At 31.5% G+C, this 20,267-nt stretch overlaps 1 protein-coding gene across 3 annotated transcripts in view; it reads left to right on the top strand.

Annotated features, from left to right (window-relative positions):
- LOC149902737 (uncharacterized) overlaps positions 1–20,267 on the top strand; it is a 103,255-nt gene that overhangs the window by 48,831 nt on the left and 34,157 nt on the right. Inside the window, exon 1 of one of the 3 annotated variants that reach the window (XM_090109453.1) lies at positions 12,738–12,982. The exons of the other annotated variants lie outside the window; for them this stretch is intronic. Coding sequence (XP_089965579.1) covers positions 12,962–12,982 — 21 coding nt within the window. The 5' untranslated portion in view covers positions 12,738–12,961. Of the gene's footprint in view, positions 1–12,737; positions 12,983–20,267 lie in introns of those variants that run through there. 3 annotated transcript variants of the gene reach the window in all.

The following is a 20,267-nucleotide window of genomic DNA, read 5'->3' on the forward strand; positions in this document are numbered from 1 at the left end:
TGCACATTTATTATTTCAATTTCAGTTTTCTTCCAATTCTAAAGTCAATTAGTAGTTACTTCGCTTAATTCCATTCCTATTAAATCAATTCTGTATTCTTCAGTCGTAATAAACAATCGTTATATCGATGTCAATTGATTCACAATGGAGACAATTCATTAGACATTGTCCCGTCTTCAATTAACCATTACTATTATACAGGTAAATTAGCTTGGAGAAATTTTTGCGTTTGTAGTAGTGTATGGTCAGCAAATAAAATAAAACAACTTTTTTTTTTAGTTTTTATTTTATACAGGGTTACTTGTAAAACACCAGCAACCTCGCAGGACAAGATAGCTAACATCATAAGTAACAACATTTGTTCTACGACTTTTGGCATAACGCAATAAATTATTTTTAAATGATTTTTTAAACTTTTATTGTACTCTCCTTACATTTGTAAGTCTATGTTCTATTAATTATCGGATGGACGACGCGACGCCCCCTTCCCCCTCTCGTTCGCTTTTTGTTTACGTAATTTTTGGGAGGCGTAGAGTTTATAATATTCAGACGGAAAATTAAATGAATATTTATTTTTGTATGAAAATAAAATCTAACAAATTATCAAAAGTCGAAATGTTGTTACTTATGATGTTAGCTATCTTGTCCTGCGAGGTTGCCGGTGTTTTACAAGTAACTGCGGACAGCGTAAACTGGTTTATTCTGGTTTTGTGCGTGTTTCCACTTTCCACTATCAAGTGACGATTTATTTATTTGTTTTGTTTCGTAATTATTATGGTCAAATATTAATTATGGAACAAATTATTATGGACACGATATTTTATTGTTTCACGGTAGTCGCCTTGTCGTTTGCTCAAGGACGTAAAATTGAATGATATATTTTTTTTATAAAGTCAAAACCATTTTCTTTCAAATAAAAACTTGTTTTTATTGAAAACAAAAGTGATGCTAGGAATAAGTATAAAATTAAATAGTAATGTTAGGATATCGAAACATTTTTGTATAGGCCAGAACGATATAGTGGAAACGCGCTCTAAGATCTGAGTAATATACACACCACTACATATGCAAAAATTTCTCCAAGCTAATTTACCTGTACTACAGGTACATAAGACATGTATATTGACAAGATCCTGTTCGGAACTTATATATAATGTTGGCTTTCTAGTTTATACCCTGAAATGTTATATAATACAACAATGATCACTTCAATCACAATTTGCATAGATGTTTGTGCGATCGCCGTAAAGTGTAGGTATATTATTGTATTATCTTTGGTGTTATATAAACATTATAATGTTCTTGTTCAGTGATGGTAGAACTAGAGCGGTGAATTTATTGAGGAAGGAATAAGGATATTGTAGTATGACGTTGGTACGTCTGTAAACTTGTGGCAGTTACGATTATTTATATAATCGAATGTAACTGAAAGGTAAAGTTTGGTTACATAGGTAAATGTCTCGCTGTCTAAATAAAAATATTTATGAGTAGGTAGCACTAGATAAGAATAAGTAGAAGTATAAAAGTTTATTATTAAAATTTTTAATGTAAACATAATGGGTACACTGTTTGTACATAACAGTAAACGTAATGTATACTCGTAAAATTGTGCAAAAAAGCGTCTATTATGTCCCACGACCTTTCCACGCTTGTAAATTACGTCAAATCGTAAATTCAAGCGCACACAAAAAATACAACAATGCGTATTGTTTGCAACATGCATTATAATTACTAGATGCGTCAAGTGCGTAATATGACAGTTTAGAAGTGTTTTATCGGTGTTTTAGTCAATAAATCGTAGATATTATATAAAGCAGTTATGTACGATTTTAAAATGTTTTCCGATAACTGTGAATTTATGAGATTTATTCGAAGGAAAGTTGATAATATGTATTTTAATAAGGAAATGTGACCGTAGATGCGTAGACCGTTTTATTAAAAGTAATTATACTTTGCTTTTTTATGATTTGTAGAGAATATCCGTAAGTATTATATCAATTTATTATTAGTTCACTGCGTAACCGATTTCCTATTTGTAAATCCAAATAGTTAAATTAAATTAATATTATTATACAATTTATGACGTTTCTAAAGGTGAATTGATAGAAAAATATATTCTGAAAGTCTCTTCTTTATAGCAGCCAAGTAAAGCCAATTAAATTATTTGACTTGATCTTAAAAGACTAATACAAACATGAAAAAAACATTTCTATTATTACTGATCACTTTCACAGTAGAAAAAATACATATATAACTTTGCATATCCATAGAGTTTATATCCATGTTTAACTAGAGAATCGATCTTGAACCCTGGCGCCTTCCTAGTTCCGTATGCACTCGCGTTTAGAATGCGAAACAGACGGACAATCGACGAATATTATATAATTATAATTTGCCACTGTTTCGTGACGTAAGCGATTATTGAATGGAATCTGATATGAATGAATTGCAAGTAGGTATGATTAGTTTTTGTTACGCAAATGTGTTTTAGTTTTATTTTATATAGTAATTTTAATTGTGGTTTTTATTATGAGGCTATAAAAAGTGGCTAGATGTCGATAACCTCAATTTTTTTTAAATCTTTTTTTATTAAGGGATTTTTGTCCTAAAGGACGATGACAATCCCATTGTACCTTGTATACAAATATTTAACACTTAATAAACTATATTAACTATATTTTAAATTTAAAGTTGAATAGCATGATAACCTCAATGAAATTTGGTCAACTGAATTTACTTACTCTACAATCTACATGCTCTCTCCTTTCTACGTCGCAAAAGGTTTCATTACTTCTTAATTTTCAATACAATTTCATTAAAAACTATCCAATCTCTTTCTCTAAAGGCATTTTCATTTCTATTTTCTATACTCCTGATTTTTTCCTATTCAAAGTAGGGATGTAACGATACCGATACCGATACCGATATATCGGCCGATATAATCGGCAAGCCGATATATCGGTATCGCCGATTATAAAACAACCGATACCGATATCAAACAATTCATAAAACCGCGCCCAATGAAAGATGGAGGAGGCCGCCCGCGCGTGCGAACTTTGTTTTTTGTAAAAACTCTACCAATAGTAAACTTTTATTAGGAACTGATTGTATGTGTATACTTAACTTAAAGTTTAACTGACTTTGCAAAATAATAATTCTAAAATAAATGGTTTTCTTGTTTTTTGATTTGGCATTGTTATTTAAAAGAATACGATTTACAGTTGAGTCTCTGTTAAATGTTTGTAACTTTTATGCATAATTCACTATTTATTTTTCTACCAAGCCATCGATATCGGTATCGGTATCGGTATCGCCGATATTTTATTACAAATATCGGTATCGGTATCGTATCGGCAAAATCATGTATCGTTACATCCCTAATTCAAAGCATAGGGCTACCACATCCTATTTTAAAATAACTCAAAGCATATACATACTAAGATATTTCGTTACAATTTATGTATGCTCCATATATATTGTATCATTAAATAAAGGACCATTAGCGTCTATGATCATATCGTGGAAACAATGGTGGTTCACTTTGGAACTATAATTTACATTTACCTATCCGTCACATTTCAAGATATTATCCACAAGTTCTCATATTTGTTTACATCGTATATTATAACCAAGGATATATGAAATATCTGGATTTACTATCGAGTATTTGAAATTTGAAATTATTAACTAACTAAAACAAAAATAAAAACTTATGAACTATTTGAAATCGTCAATGACGCATCCAGTAGGATTTATTATTAAAACTAGCGGTCCGCCCCGGCTTCGCCCGTGGTACATGTTTACGTTTTCTCTACATAAGAACCATCCTCGTACTTCAAGGAATATAATAAAAAAAGAATTATCGAAATCGGTTCAGCCGTTCTCGAGTTATGCGCTTACCAACACATTTTGCGATTCATTTTTTTATATAAAGATAAATAAGACTTAAAACTCCTACCGCAATACTTCCATTTATATGTGGATGCTATAGAAAATATAGTTAAAACCATAAAACCTTATAAAATACAAATAAGAAAGTATTATTTGACTGTTATCGAGGTGTTAGAGAGGAATGGTGATGTTTATTATATATGTATTTTAAAAGCAAGGTTTTATTCAGAAAGTATATTACATACCTAACCTAGTTAATATCTTTAGCCTTTTAAACAATGTAGTAACTTTACAGACATAACCATAACTTTAGTAGATAGATATTTATTTTACGTTATATAGCCTAAGCAAGGTTTTTTTCTAATTGGTAAGTAATTTATTTACGTTGTGGGGACATTTAAAATAATATTATATCATGGTACTCTGTCATGGTTAAGAAATTTTTTAGCGTACAATAATTTAAAAATTATTAAATACTAGCTTTCCGCCTGCGGCTTCGCCCGCGTTTTCAAAGAAAAACCCGCATAGTTCCCGTTCCCGTGGGATTTCCGGGATAAAACCTAGCCTATGTTACTCGTGGATAATGTAGCTTTCGAATGGTGAAAGAATTTTTAAAATCGGTCCAGTAGTTTATGAGCCTATTCATTACAATCAAACAAACAAACAAACAAACAAAGTTTTCCTCTTTATAATATTAGTGTAGATATAGGTATTAATGTCCTTCCTTATTACCACAAAATAATGAATGTTGTGTGTATTATATGGTTGTTATTCTTTGTTGTTTGTTTTCCTTCGTTTTTTATTTGTTCCTTATTTATGTTCGTGGAATGACCTACGAATCTAGGCCTAAAATCATGAATTATGATCGACGCTTTCAGAAGTATGAGTCCAATCAGTAGGTCGTGGGAAACTCAATGCAATCTGTATACAATACTGGCATACTTTCCGAATTGTATTGCCGATGTGAAGCCCTTATGCTTGTTATGATGAATTTAACTGTAAATATGTTAGAAGGTAGCACAATTTTGAATAACATCTTCGATATGAAGAGAGAGTCAATTCTTTGTGTTTATGCATTGTATGTTGTTTAAAATGTAATAGACGGATAGTTTCTATAATGAAGTATTTTTACTTATGAAAATTTAACACTTTAAACAATATACATATATTACGTGGTAGGTACTTAATAAGAACTATAGAATCATGTAACTATTACAGATTAAAAAAATCATCATTCGTAGCAGCTGTAAATATTTTTAGAAGCCATGAGAACAGAATTTCCTATTAAAAGGATGGATGAAATTAGATATTCCATATTTCTCAATTCTATTTATCGTAATCAAACCTTCCCGCTAAGGAGCTAAACGGAAAACGTGACTCGGACATTTCCGTAGATTTAAACACTTAATTAGACTAGAATTTTCTCAGTACATTCTATGAAATAGCTATAAAATTGCTTGCAAATTGCCCACAGAAGCGTAATTGAATACAACTCTATTGGCACAGAAGACATTTATCCGAGTGTCGCTGCAATTATGGAATCTGAATATTATTTAAATGTAACTAATGATTTTAATTGCCTATTACTTGAGTTTGAAATGTTTTATATTTAACTGTTTTGGATTGATACCGAAAGTTTACTCAATTATATATTTAGAGTAAATATATAAATATAACAATCATTTTTTTAAATGTTAAAACAAAAAATTACTAAAAGTAAGATTAAAAAATTGTGCATAGGAATATGTTATCAACTCTACACTCTATTCCGTTGTCCAATTATTCAAAATTCAAATAAATCCGCAAAACCATCAAAACACAAAGCCCGTTGGTTTCTTGAAAGCTTAATACCTATTGATAAATTATCAAAGCATTAAAGACATTACAACAATTTCTCAACGCAGCATAGGTACAATTAATGGCCGGAGCAAGCGCCATTCCTCCCTCTGATTGCCTTTATAGATAAGGAAATAAGAACATTATCCTCGCGAATACACCAATGTATCTCACACCATTTATTTGTGCGTTATTATCTATGAAAATGAATGCTCTTTTGCTTTATCTAAGTGCCATTTGTAATATGGTACGTACAAGCTAATGGTTGCTTCTGAATCATACTCTGTCACCCAATATATTAATGGCATCCATTACAGCTGCAGATAAATATTTATGTTCGTTTCTAAATATTGAGATGTTAAAACGTTTTAGTTTTTAATAGTATGTGAAAGTCTGTTATAGATTTCTTAAGACATTAATATTAGGTATCTTAATGATGACATTTGAACCGTGAAATAATTTTGAAAGTGGTGATTGTGATACACTGAATATTATGAGATTGAGTAAGGATATTTAAGGTCAGGATTTGTTTTTGCATAGGTGACAAAATATTTATTTTGAAATACATATTTCATTAATTAACAATATCATAACATATAATATGAGGAAATCGACATCTGAAAGAAAACTGTGTTGTAGAGAAACAATAACAACCAGTATGTACTAAATAAGTAGTCACCTAGATCGCGTTAGTACCCGTTCTAAAGTGTCTACTATCTAACGTAAAACTATTAGGTAATTATTCTCCAGTCTTCCAGAACATCAAAATTTTAATACCACATCGACATTTAAGGTAGACAATACCGTATTTATAACGTTCCCTTGTTCGAGGACATGTCACTAGTCTGCTCTATTCAGCCGAGTCGTGACGCTCGGTCACGAATTTTTCACGTTTTAAAGCGGCTCCGAATGATCAACAGTAGCTTGTCACTTGATTGTTGATATTTTAAACAATTTCACAATCTGGGTTAGATTTTAATAATTGATTTTTCGAAACCGTTCGACGCGACATTTGCTAATGTTTATGTTTAAATCGATATGTTGTGAGTGGTCACTGTGGCAGATTTTAAAAGCATTTGTTACAAGAGTGCAAGAGGGCATTAAGAAAGTTCAATTTTAAATTGAAATAATATTGCTTTCCATAATAATTTATTTCAATGCTCGCACGAGTTTATCGTTTATAGCCTTTATATAATCTCTCACAATAGCGCAAACAAATGAACACTATAACCATTGTCCAATAAAATCCATTAGCACTTGTAAGGATGTATGGAATCACTAGAAAGTTGTCATAAACCGGCTTATTGTTCAGCCGAAATCATGTGAAACACGTGTTCTGTGAAATATTTTGCGTTGTTTTTTGTTGAACTTTGAGGGTCTTTACCTTGCATGTGCTAAGTGAGATGGTTTATTCGCAATTATTCGTAGATTTGTAGAGTTCAATTTATATGCAAGCTTTGTATATTCTATATTATGGTGGTATTTTATGTATTAATTTTGTCACGAAATTCGTGCGAAAGAATTTTTTAATGCTTCCCTATAGACGTTAGAAAAATCAGTTACGTTTTAAATATAGAACGCACAATTATATCAAAATTAAAATAATAAACTGAATAAAATATAACATTTATTAACCTTTAAACAAGTAACGAAATATTTGAAATTGCTAAAAGAAAAGCCATGTAACCTAATGCGATTTGCTACATTATCCGTGGTATAACGTTACTGTAGTTCAAGTTCATATTACGATGAATCTCATTACAGCTTCAACCTGATACAGAAGACGGATGTTAAACAAACATGTTCTTCGAAATTCAATGCTATTCTTGGATTTTCATGATCTTATTAATTATCACAGTAGGTACCAAAGCTCGTAATGATATTAGATTTTTTTTCATCTCATGAAGGACAATGTTTTAATTCAAGATAATGAAAAAAAGGATGAAATCAAGAATGAGGTTTTCGAATACACTTTTAATGAATCCACTGTCAATTACAATTTACAAGCTAAAACCACATGAGACTAGACTCTACATTTTATGCCGTAAGGTTGACGAATTATTCTAATCAAAACACTCACATGGTTTAGCATTCAAATAATTGTACAGTATTGATTTTCAATACATACATAAAAGAGGCAGACATAGATTAATAGTCAAATAAGCATTTTTACTACTTCACCACAGACTCATGCATGGGCGTAGCCACGGTGGGGCAGGGTGGGGCACTTGCCCCACCCTGGCTCTGACCAGGGAGGTACCTAACCAAATCTAAAAAACGTAATTATCTAGGTACTGACTACAAAACTTAATATCCGTAAAAAAATTATCACTCGAAAGTTGTCAGTCGACACAAAAAAATGCGATCTAAACAAAAAGCTTCTGTATGTTACATGATTTAAACCACTTTTGGTGCCAGCAAAGGAGGGTAGTACTGTTACCCCATTCTGTTATTGTGCAGTGCATTACCCCTGTTTTTATTTAGTCAAATTTGCACAAAATTTCCCATCCAATTTCACTTTTGTTTTAGGATAAGTTACTGACCATAAAAGCACAAAATGCTGACAGATCCAGGTGGAGCTACGCTCGCAATCTTATATAAAAGTTTTTGGCCGATATCTCGGAAACTATCCATTTTAAGGCAAAAAATATTGGGAATTTTTTGTAGGTAGTAAAATTTTACATCTTTTATACCTTGTCAACTTTTTGTAAAACTTTCCGTTTACGATTTATGGCCTATTTAATGAGCCGGTTAATCATATTTGGCAAGTAACTCTTTAAATATTGGATTAATCAATGAAATGCATAGGCATTAATATATTATACATATGCATTATCCATTTATTAAGATTACTTTATTTGAAACTTTTTTTCTAATGCTTTTTGAGTCATTTAACGTTTGGCGATAAATACCTAGTAAATTTTGAGGTATGTTTAGGCCTATGTATGTTTCGTATATATTTCGTACAACTAAATAATATTGATTAGTTATTTTATATTCGCATGCAAGAATAAAATAAAGGAAAATATTTTAAAAAATGTATTAAAAATTTTCTATAATTAAAAAAAAATAAAAAATTTTGTCGTTACGGAAACGGTGAAAATCCACTTGCATTGGAAATTTCTTCTTCGTTTTTATTACATCCGTAAAAAAGCTTTTGGCCTGCCACGTCACCCGCCGAGCGGCGGCATTTCTACATTATACGTGGAACAACTCAAAAAATATGGGCACTAGAAAAAAAATTTCAAACAAAACTTGTAGAGAATAAAGTGACCTAAAAACTATGTACAGACATGCATTTTATTCATTAATCCAATATTTTAACGATCAACCGGTTCATCAAATAGGCCATAAACTGTAAATAGTAAGTTTTACAAAAAAATTTACATGGTATAAATTATAAAATATGCGAAATTTTACTTTCTACAAAAAAGTCTAACCAACTTTTGCCCTAAAGTGGATAGTTTTTGAGATATAATTTTGCTTTGCTTTGCTCGCAATCTTATAGTAAAAAACTATAAGATTGCGAGCAAAGCTCCACCTGGAACTCTCTGCATTTTGTGTTTTTATGGTCAATAAGTGACCATTAACCTAAAACAGTGCAAGGTTTTGCTTTATTTACTGAGTTATTTAAAATGGTTTATTTTTCTATTTACATAGACCTATATTTTATGGTAGAAAGGAATCATATTTTTGTATTAGACAGATAAACTATACAGGGTGTAATCGTTAAGTGTGCACAGGCGATTATTCCGTAACTATTGCAGATATCAAAAAACTTTAAACTGATATCGAAAGCCCTTTACCTAATGAGTAAAATGACAATAATAACTTTTTAAAAATATAACAGGAAATATCCAAAAAAGTTACATTAAACACTCCCATACATTGAATTTTCCATACATTTTGTGTTCATAACAAATGTTCGAAGTGACGTTCGTTTTGGAATACCATTGTATTCCACATCGAGCACTATTAACAGTTTCTAAATGAATTTTTATTAAAATATGCGAAGTAATTTAAGCACAAATTCAAAAAAAGAATCAAAATTTTTAATATTACATGTTTAGGATAGTCATATCTCATACTAAATGTATGGGAGTATTTGGTGTAAAATTTTTGGATATTTCCCGTTTTATGTTTAAAAAGTTATTATTGTCATTTTACTCATTAGGTAAAGGGCTTTCGATATCAGTTTAAAGTTTTTTGATATCTGCAATAGTTACGGAATAATCGCCTGTGCACACTTAACGATTACATCCTGTATAATATAGGGATGGCAACATAAACGGCTGTAGGTATCTTTTGTTTGTTTTGATTCATTCATTATTATTTCAGCTTGATACCGCCACGTGTTCTTGAAAAAAAAAAGGTATTTTTAGACAGACACACGCACAACAAAGTCTGCCTGTCGGTTTGTCTGTCAACACACTTTTTCTCAGGAACGCGTAGAGTTATCAAGCTGAAATTTATATCGAATACTCAAGTCTACGGTCTCTTAAAGCTGTGAAAAAATCAAACTTATAAGCCAACGCAATCAAAAGATACAGCCATTTTATGCTGTAAATTATCGCAAATTCCGACATTCGCAAGGGAATCAAAACCTACATTGTATACTTCCCGTGAACACAGTCTTGAAATTTGGTTAAAAGCAATGTCTTATAGCACAGATAAAGGAAAAATTGCTAAAACATTTTAGAGTTACAACATAATAAAAAATAGGTTTGTTCGGAGCCCTCGGTGCGTGACTCCGACTCGCACTTGGCCGGTTTTTTTTGCCCCACCCTGTGCCCATGGCTAGCTACGCCCATGGACTCATGATAAATGGCCAAACACGGAGTGTTTTAAGCAGCTGAATGATATTGAAGGCGCCATACTGGTTTGTGATCAAAAGATACGGCCGTTGCGCCCGCAATCTTCTCTTTTGTCTATTGCCGCGCTTTATAATAAAGTTTAAAGCAAAATATCTTATGGGATTATTTATTTAGGATATTTTGCAACACGCTAAGTATACGATATATCTATTTAAAATATTGTAAACTACTTAATTAAAGCAAAATTTTAGTAAGTCTCCTGTATGATAATTTTATAAGATAAGCAGGTACTCTAATAAGAAATCCGTTGCAACCATCTACGATATCAAACCATCGATACGCTCAAGACAATATAAGAGATCGATTTACATTAATACCCCTATCTATCCATCAAGATGTTTATCTTGAAATTAGATGGCCGATACATTTCTACTGCAATTTATCTACCCTCATTGGCAATAAAGTAGCGGCGGGTCTTTGTATTTTTTCCCAGGATTGTTAGCGTACAATCGATTGTCGTGAGAATACGATGACTTGCATTGTTCAACTAATTGTAGACCACGTAAAGTTGTAATTATTTATGTTGAGGTTATGTTATTTCATAAATCACGGTTTCAATTTTGTAATATGTAAGTATTGCCACGTATTGCTCAGCTTTGTACACTTTGCCAATATAAAGCCCGATACATGTTTCATTTAAAATATTTGACCGTGATCACGCCCCCTCTATTTTTCATAATACCTATAGGATAAGTTAAAACAATGAAAAGATTTAAAGTTTGTATAAAAAATATTATCATTTCATAAAAAATGCAAGGATAAGTTTTGAATTTAGAACAAGTTAATTTGTTTATTTTTCGTCTATTTTTTTTTATTATAGTGATCAGACTACTATCACAGTATTACCATCCTACAGTATGGCGACGAATGTACTTGTGCAGAGAAACGGAGGGGAACTGGCGGGGGGTCGGGCGACGCGGGCCGCTTAATGCAATCACGCTGAGTTTGCATTAACTATCGCGAAAGGATGACGCAGTCGTATTTTTTGTGTAATAATTTTATTATACATAGGTACTTACATATTCTATTATGACGCGCAAAAACTGTTCCGTTTACGGATGTAAATCTACATTGAAATCCCAGAAGGAAACAATATTTCAGAAAGATTGTATTAATTGTATCTGTTGAATTAAAATCAAAGCTATGTATATGTTGTCCTCATTATTTTCTAATCAGATTGTACATCCCAATGCGAATGCATTACTTAGTTAAATGGTATAATATACAATTAAGAACATCCAAAAATAAAGTGTCCACGTAAATAATATTTAGCAGTGCAATATCTGTAATTATATATTTATGAACAAATAATTACATCAGATTTAATAATCGCAATTATTTTGAATGTACATATGAATAAATGATTTCATCATAATATTAATAATCAAAATTGTTTTATTTCCCATTTGTTGCAACCCTAGCGTATTTTCGTGTGGCAGCGTAAGTACCTACGCTGGCGGCGGCATCGCGCGACATCAAAGGCGATTCCTTACTGTAGGAAATAATATTGTAATACTGTGCTACTATTATAATGAGGCAACTCTGCAATGTTACAAAAATAAAAGATTTCCTTTTTATGTAACATGATCACGACCTTTTTGACCAACTTAACTGAAAATAATAATAAAAGCGGGGTAACAACAAACGGTATAATGAGTTCTGTTGCAATAACGGAACGCCTTCGTATTGGCACCACAGAGCTTGGCTAATGCTTTGTATAAGCTTATAATTAAATGCAAGTAATGTATGAGAGTACATTTTAACATTTCGAAGTTTCGTCATAACATTTACTACGCATATACATTGTACCACTATAAACAAAACTCTTTTTCCTCAATAATAAATCAGTCAATATTTTATATGCCTACTCAAAACTATTTTACAATAGGTATGTGCTTTAAAATAAGTAAAAACCAAACTAGTAAATAAAATAAATTTTTACTCTAGTCTCGATTCGTGTCTATGTGCGATAAACCTATAAAATGTATCTCCTTATAAATATCACGAAATGAATATTATAATCATATTCAAAAGCTATGGGGTCAAAATCATCAGTGGCCTCCGAACTTGTATGGTTCATTGAGCATAGCAGCTGAGCGCAATCCTCACCCATTCAACGTTTTGCCATAGCCCGTCGTTCAGTGCCAAGTCTAAACACGGAACGCACCACACGCGCTGGCTGTATTATTGAAAGCCATTGCCTTATTATTTCGACGCATCGTTTGGCGCGTATTTTGACAGTTGACATTTTTTTATCTGTAGTTTTTCGAGAACATTTTTTGAATTTTGGAACGTATTTGTGAAATGTGTGCTTAGATAGTGATCGCTCCACTTTTATAAACAAAAGCAGCGAATTCAAAATGACGTCTGTTTACATTGAGGTAAGTGCACGACATTTACTGGCATTTAACTTTTTGTTTAGTAATTTGTTAAAATGGCCTTGTTGTTAACATTGTTGCTGGCCTAATTTGGGTGCTGTGCTGTGTGATGTTAAGCGTGATCTTAAAATATTTTTTAAAAGCTTTGAAGCAAGCCAATTAGCTCAGAGCTTTTTGTTGTTTACGTGTAAATTTTTGAACATTAAATGCTTTGAGATTAATTTATTTTAAAATGTCTTTTTAACATTTGATTTAGTGAACTTTGTTGCGATATAACATCGCAATTCGCAATCGATATGTCTAGGCGTCACGAAGTAACAATTGAACTTATCAAACAATTCGTGGGTTGCCATTATCTATTAGGGTAAATTTACAAAGGTAATTTCTTATTGGTCTTGTCTTGTTGTGTATTATTTTCATGAACTGAAATAGTTTTTTTGCGTTGTTTAATTAATAAAGCTGTAAAGTGTATGGTTTGATATTGTGATTGATTATTATAAGGAGATAATGCTATGATTACTAACGGATAAAATTATCATTCATCGTGAATTTTAACTCAAGACGAAATTATGTTTAATTTGACTTGTTTTGTCGTAAAATTAATAGAAACAAAAACTGAATTTAAGCTTTGTGATATGCGGTATTTCATACCATAGTTATAATTATTGATGCAAATTAGAATAATGTGGTACATATTATTATTATATTATATAAAGAGGTTATAGGTATACATACGATGTGGTAGATAGTTATCGTTATTCACAACCGGTCTATATTCCGTGGTAAATATTTACATTAGATCGGTTGCTTATCGATACGGAATTTTTATCCATTCTCGATAAGAATAGGTATTTCGTCGTTGAATATAAATTAAAAATTTCGTTAACTTTGAATATAAATGTTCACACTTACAATTATTTAATTTTATAGTTATGCATCTGTTTATTTAAGGCCAATCTGTATGTAAAAATTCATGCTAGCGAATATATTTAACTATTAAATTTGTACAGATACTAAGCCCGTTTAAAAGTAGGTAGGTATGTTGTATACAACCTTATTAGAAATTACACATTATCTGTATACGATCTACCTTGACTATTTATTGGAACGAATAATAAGTACCTACTTCGGTACTAAGAAGATTATGCGACCGAGCGGTTCATATTAATCTTATTAACGTATTAACAACAACGTGAATCTATTATAAGAGGCAATTTATAAAAATGTCTTATCTTCTTTATGCAAAAGAAGGGCAATCTAGTTTATGTATTTTGAAAGTTGTTGCTTAAAATATCTTCGAAATTTAGTATAAAATTAATAAGGAGATTATAATATTTGTTCTAAAAAATCGAAAGAGGTATGTTTCACAGTTACGATCGAAACAGATGCAATGTTTTTAACTTACGTAACTGCTCTTCATTAAAACGCAATAAACTCCTGTAAATAAAGTGGTTTATATGCACTATTGAGTCATTTTATATTCAGTATCGTTTTCTTTACAATGTCTAACAGACATTGCGATGATATAAGAATCGTAGTTAATTGCCACAGTGGAGTTGTAACTTGTGGTTAAGCGTAAATGCACTTGAATAACATTATCCATTTAACACCTAGAGAGCTGAATATAACGTTACTCGGTAAGGTTGGAAGCAAATGTATGACTGATACAAACGTGTTATTTCGATTGTTTGGTTTGCCTATTACGGAGTGCAATGCACCTATTTATACTGCATCGAATAACACGGTGTAGGGCTCGCTGCTTGTTACTAAACATCTCTGTTTGCTTACAATGGAGCCGTGTTCTTGAGGTATTCATTACGAATACGAGTGTTGACGGAAGTCGAATTTCTTCACACATGTTTATTTTATTGCTGTCTGGTTAGTTCAAGTTAAACGCTAGCGCGCTCGTGACGACACATTTTATTGTCGAAGATGGCTAGTTGCAAACACTTGGAGGCATTCTGTACATCTGTTCAATAAGATTATACGGTGCGTGGTGTAAAACCTTGCAGCGTAACAACTACGTCATTGTATAATCTGACTTATTTACGTATTTAAGAGGGCGTATAAAGCCAGATAATTCTACGATTAAGCCCCGCACATTACGCGCCATGCCGCGCGCCCTCACAATACCCTCATACACCCGGCTCATCCAACGTACGTAAAGTTCATCGCACGCTAAATTATACACAATATTCTTCGCTCGTTCAACGCGTATTTTCGGTAGTTAGTAGGTATGTTGTCTAAAATAATTGTATAAAACAGTGAAGTTGAAATCATCACAAATTATATAATATGTCTTTTTATTATTATTTGTTTATAATTATTAATGATAATTTATACATATTATAAAACAGTAAAAAAACTGTCTGTATGTAATATATAAAAAAAAACAATATTAGGGAAACAGTATAGAGCACGAATCCGTAAAAAAGTCTGTCGAAATAGCGAGTATAGATACTATTTAAATAAACATACGCAGTCGACGACACACATTCCTCCAGAACTTTATTTTGATTAATTTGGTTATAGTCCATTGAATGAGTCCCTCCAAGGGGGGTCTAGAGTGCGTGAGTTAGTAACGTAAGATGTTTCTTCGGAAACATGTCAAGAGTCCCTAGGTAATAAACATACTAAAACCCCGGGCCACTAGGAGGAGCCCCGGAGTGGGGGGAGGGGGGAAATGGGTCCATTTTTTCATTTTTCGCTTAAATCTCAAAAACGGTACATGTTAGAGAAAAACTTTCATGGAAAAATTGAAAGGCCATAAAATTATCTACAAGTTGTACCTGAATCATTTTTTCCTATATCCTACCGTTTCTGAGTTATACGCAGTAAAACATGATTTTGGCTCAAACAATTTCAACATCAATCGATCAAAAAATATTTCTTTCTTCCAAAAAACTCAAATGTGCAACTTGTGACCAGTACTGATAGATTGCTCTTAATTAGTTCTATAATTGGTAAAATAAACACATTCCTCCATGGAAGCCTTTAGGAGGAATCGATTGTCAAAATATTATATTAGGGAAGTTTGAGTTACTGAACTTGATCTTTTTATTTTTTTCTTCCAAAAAACTCAAAAGTGCAACTTGTGACCGGTACAGATAGATTGCTCATAATTAGGTCTATCATTGCTAAAAATACCAGATTCCACCACGGAGGCGTTTACGGGGAATTGAATTTTATCAGGGTAGTTACGATACATGAACTTTTTATTTTTTTCTTCCAAAAAGCTCAAAAGTGCAACTTGTGACCGGTACCTAATTATGAGCAATCTATCTGTACCGGTCACAAGTTGCACTTTTGAGTTTTTTGGAAGAAAAAAATAAAAAGATCGAGTTCAGTAACTCAAACTACCCTAATATAGTATTTTGACAATCGATTCCTCCTAAAGGCTTCCATGGAGGAATGTGTTTATTTTACCAATTATAGACCTAATTAAGAGCAATCTAACAGTACCAGTCACAAGTTGCACTTTTGAGTTTTTTGGAAGAAAAAAATAAAAAGATCAAGTTCAGTAACTCAAACTACCCTAATATAGTATTTTGAAAATCGATTCCTCCTAAAGGCTTCCATGGAGGAATGTGTTTATTTTACCAATTATAGACCTAATTAAGAGAAATCTATCAGTACCGGTCACAAGTTGCACTTTTGAGTGTTTTGGAAGAAAAAAAAAAGATCAAGTTCAGTAACTCAAACTACCCTAATATAATATTTTGACAATCGATTCCTCCTAAAGGCTTCCATGGAGGAATGTGTTTATTTTACCAATTATAGACCTAATTAAGAGCAATCTATCAGTATCAGTCACAAGTTGCACTTTTGAGTTTTTTGGAAGAAAAAAAATAAAAAGTTCAAGTATCGTAACTACCCTAATAAAATTCAATTCACCGTAAACGCTTCCGTGGTGGAATCTGGTATTTTTATCAATGATAGACCTAATTATGAGCAATCTATCTGTACCGGTCACAAGTTGCACTTTTGAGTTTTTTGGAAGAAAGAAATATTTTTTGATCGATTGATGTGGAAATTGTTTGAGCCAAAATCATGTTTTACTGCGTATAACTCAGAAACGGTAGGATATAGGAAAAAATGATTCAGGTACAACTTGTAGATAATTTTATGGCCTTTCAACTTTTCCTTGAAAGTTTTTCTCTAACATGTACCGTTTTTGAGATTTAAGCGAAAAATGAAAAAATGGACCCATTTTCCCCCTCCCCCCACTCCGGGGCTCCTCCTAGTGGCCCGGGGTTTTAGTATGTTTATTACCTAGGGACTCTTGACATGTTTCCGAAGAAACATCTTACGTTACTAACTCACGCACTCTAGAACTTTTTATTCAATGGACTATTAGATTGTACGACATTTTTCGACTCAGCAATTATTCTAAAAATAAAATCATTCTTATAAATGTGTAGCTGGGCTCTTATGGGTCTATATCAGATGTTCCAGATCTTTGATTTTTTTTAATCAACAGAAAATTTCCATCAGACGCAACAATTTTTGTTGACGTCACTCCTATAAATGTTAGAGTGTGATCTCAGGGTCCCGCATCATACATTCTAGATCTTCGAATTTGTATATTTATATTGCCCAGATAATACCTACACAACAAAATAACTTTCATTCAAAGCCGTCCAATAGTTCCGGAGATTGGCGTGTACAAACAAACAGACACATAGAGTTTTTTTAGGATTTACGGGAACAAATCTATCCAATGTCCTTTCTCAGGTCTCAAGCTATCTCTGTATCAAAGTTAGAGCTTAGAGAGCCAGACATACATACAGACAAACAGACAAAAATTCTATAAACTATGTACCTATATTTTTGGCTCCTATATCGATTGAAAATCACGCCCCAAGTAGGTATCCGTAAAAATATTCAATGTACAGTTTTGACTTTCGTACAATTTTTTTTTATACCTATGTGATTGTAATATTATTATCTAATACAGATTGTAAATATATATAATGTGTAGTTACTATTCACAACTTGTATTGGTTATTTACTGGAGCAAACATAGGAATCTACCTATAGTAATACTATAATATATATATATATATATATATATAGCATATGCATAATAATATTATATATATATATATATATATATATATATATATATATATATGTAATATATATATATATATATATATATATATATAATATTATAAAACATTCCCGATTTGATTGATTGCATTTGCAAGGCGACCGTAGGAATTAGGTACCTACATAACTAAGTATTAAAAGTGTCTTTGTAAATTGTAGGTACCCACTATGAATGTAGGTATCTATAAATATCGTCGCATGAATACTCAACTCGCGGAAACGAATTTACAGAATTTACACAAATAATAATATCCAAACTCGCCTGGATAAACTTTCTCAAATGAATCTATAGTTTAGGTGGTCTGTTGCGGTTCTGCATCAGGTGTTTCAGTTTTCAAAATAAATTATTATTTTATATTTCCCGGATAATATAATAGTACCTACACAACAAAATAACTTTCATTCAAATCCGTCCAGTAGTTCCGGAGATTAGCGTGTACAAACAAACAGACAAACACAGACAGTTTTTTTTATTTACGGGATAAAACTCATCCTATGACCTTTCTCAGGTCTCAAGCTATATCTGCACCAAAATTAGAGCCCAGACATACATACAGACAGACATACAAAAATTCTAAAAACTATATTTATGTATAGATATGTACTACATATTACTATGTAATACAGATTATGAATATATTATATATATACATATACATATGTATATTATAAAAAATTACCTATTCAATGTAAGTACAGTTTTGACTTTCGTACGAATTTGTTATACCTATGTATAGATGTTATGTATGATTATCTAATACAGATTGTAAATATAATATATATGTACTATTCACAACCGGTTTACATATTATTGATATTATTATTTACTGGAGCGAACATAGGATCTGCCTATAGTAATAATAATAATATAAATCTTTCTTGACTTGATTGATTGCACCGCGACTGTAAGAATTAGGTACCACTATGAATTTTATTTACCTATCTATAGTTGCTGCTGCTATCGCGTCAATACTCAGCCCGCGGAAATTATTTTACAGAAACTAAACTTTCTCAAATAGGTAAATCAAGACTTATCTTTTTATATTATAATTATTATTTATTAATATTATAACAATACTATTATTACTTATTTTCGACATTTAGTTATCTTTTCAATTTGAATCTTCTTTAGTTCTCGTTTCTTAAGTCTTTTCATTTTGTTGTTTACCATTTTCAACAAATCAATATTCGGCGTAATTATAAAACACGGCGCAGCAATTTTAGCGTGGTCTACTCGTCTCAACGGAGCGATAGCGTCTGATGTATGAAATAGAATTATGTTTTTAGCTCCCGGAACGTGCGATGGAAGATGATTTCTTGCGTAATTAAAAATATAGTAAGCGCCAAAAGTGTTTTATCGTGATTAAAGCAAAACTAAAAGTAATAACACAAAATGCTCTGACAAATATCTTGCAAATGTTTTAATATAATTGTTTATGAAATAAAAATCATAATAAGTATTACCATGTCCAGTAAAAAACGTAAAAGTGTGAAATTTAGAGGTAACTTCGTGAATTTTTTCTATCGAGTCAATTTCAATATTTTATGTTTTTGATCTGACAATATAATCGAAAATATCATCAAGTTTTACATATATTTTATTTTTTATATATGGTCTTGAATATTACACGTATCAACTAAAAGTTGATTGGTGATTTGACTTTATACGCGCCCTTAAATAATGTACCTATCAATGTTATATTTAAAATGTTTCTTCGTTAAAAGCTCACAGTCTAAGCTTTCATCTACTTTTATTATTCTGTTTTATATTTTATACTTACACGTATTAACAGATCGTCTTGATCACTTTCACACTTTTTGTAAACACTTTAATGGTAGAGGACGAAAATAATAATTTACAGAATAATGACAGTGAAAGCTTCCAATGAGCTTCCAAACAGCTGATAATGATGGGTATCGCACGTAAGTATTTGTTAAGAGAAAGTTACAGTCGAATTGTCCATCAATGATGTTCTTTTGTACAATTAAAATTTAAATATACTTTAGTTATATTGTGAAACTTTTTCATATTGATCCAAATAGGATAAATACATTTAGAATATCGCGTTAATAGTTAATACGCGCTGATTGGAATTGAAAGTCTCAAAATAAATATAAATATTCTATTAATATTTGTTCTGCTTTCGGAATTATTCATTTAAATTATTATTTTAAT

The sequence above is a fragment of the Colias eurytheme genome, chromosome 14 (genome assembly GCF_061535395.1).
Source record: "Colias eurytheme isolate Ceu_HAF_F1 chromosome 14, ilColEury1 Martin Lab GWU primary, whole genome shotgun sequence".
Lineage (NCBI taxonomy): Eukaryota > Metazoa > Arthropoda > Insecta > Lepidoptera > Pieridae > Colias > Colias eurytheme.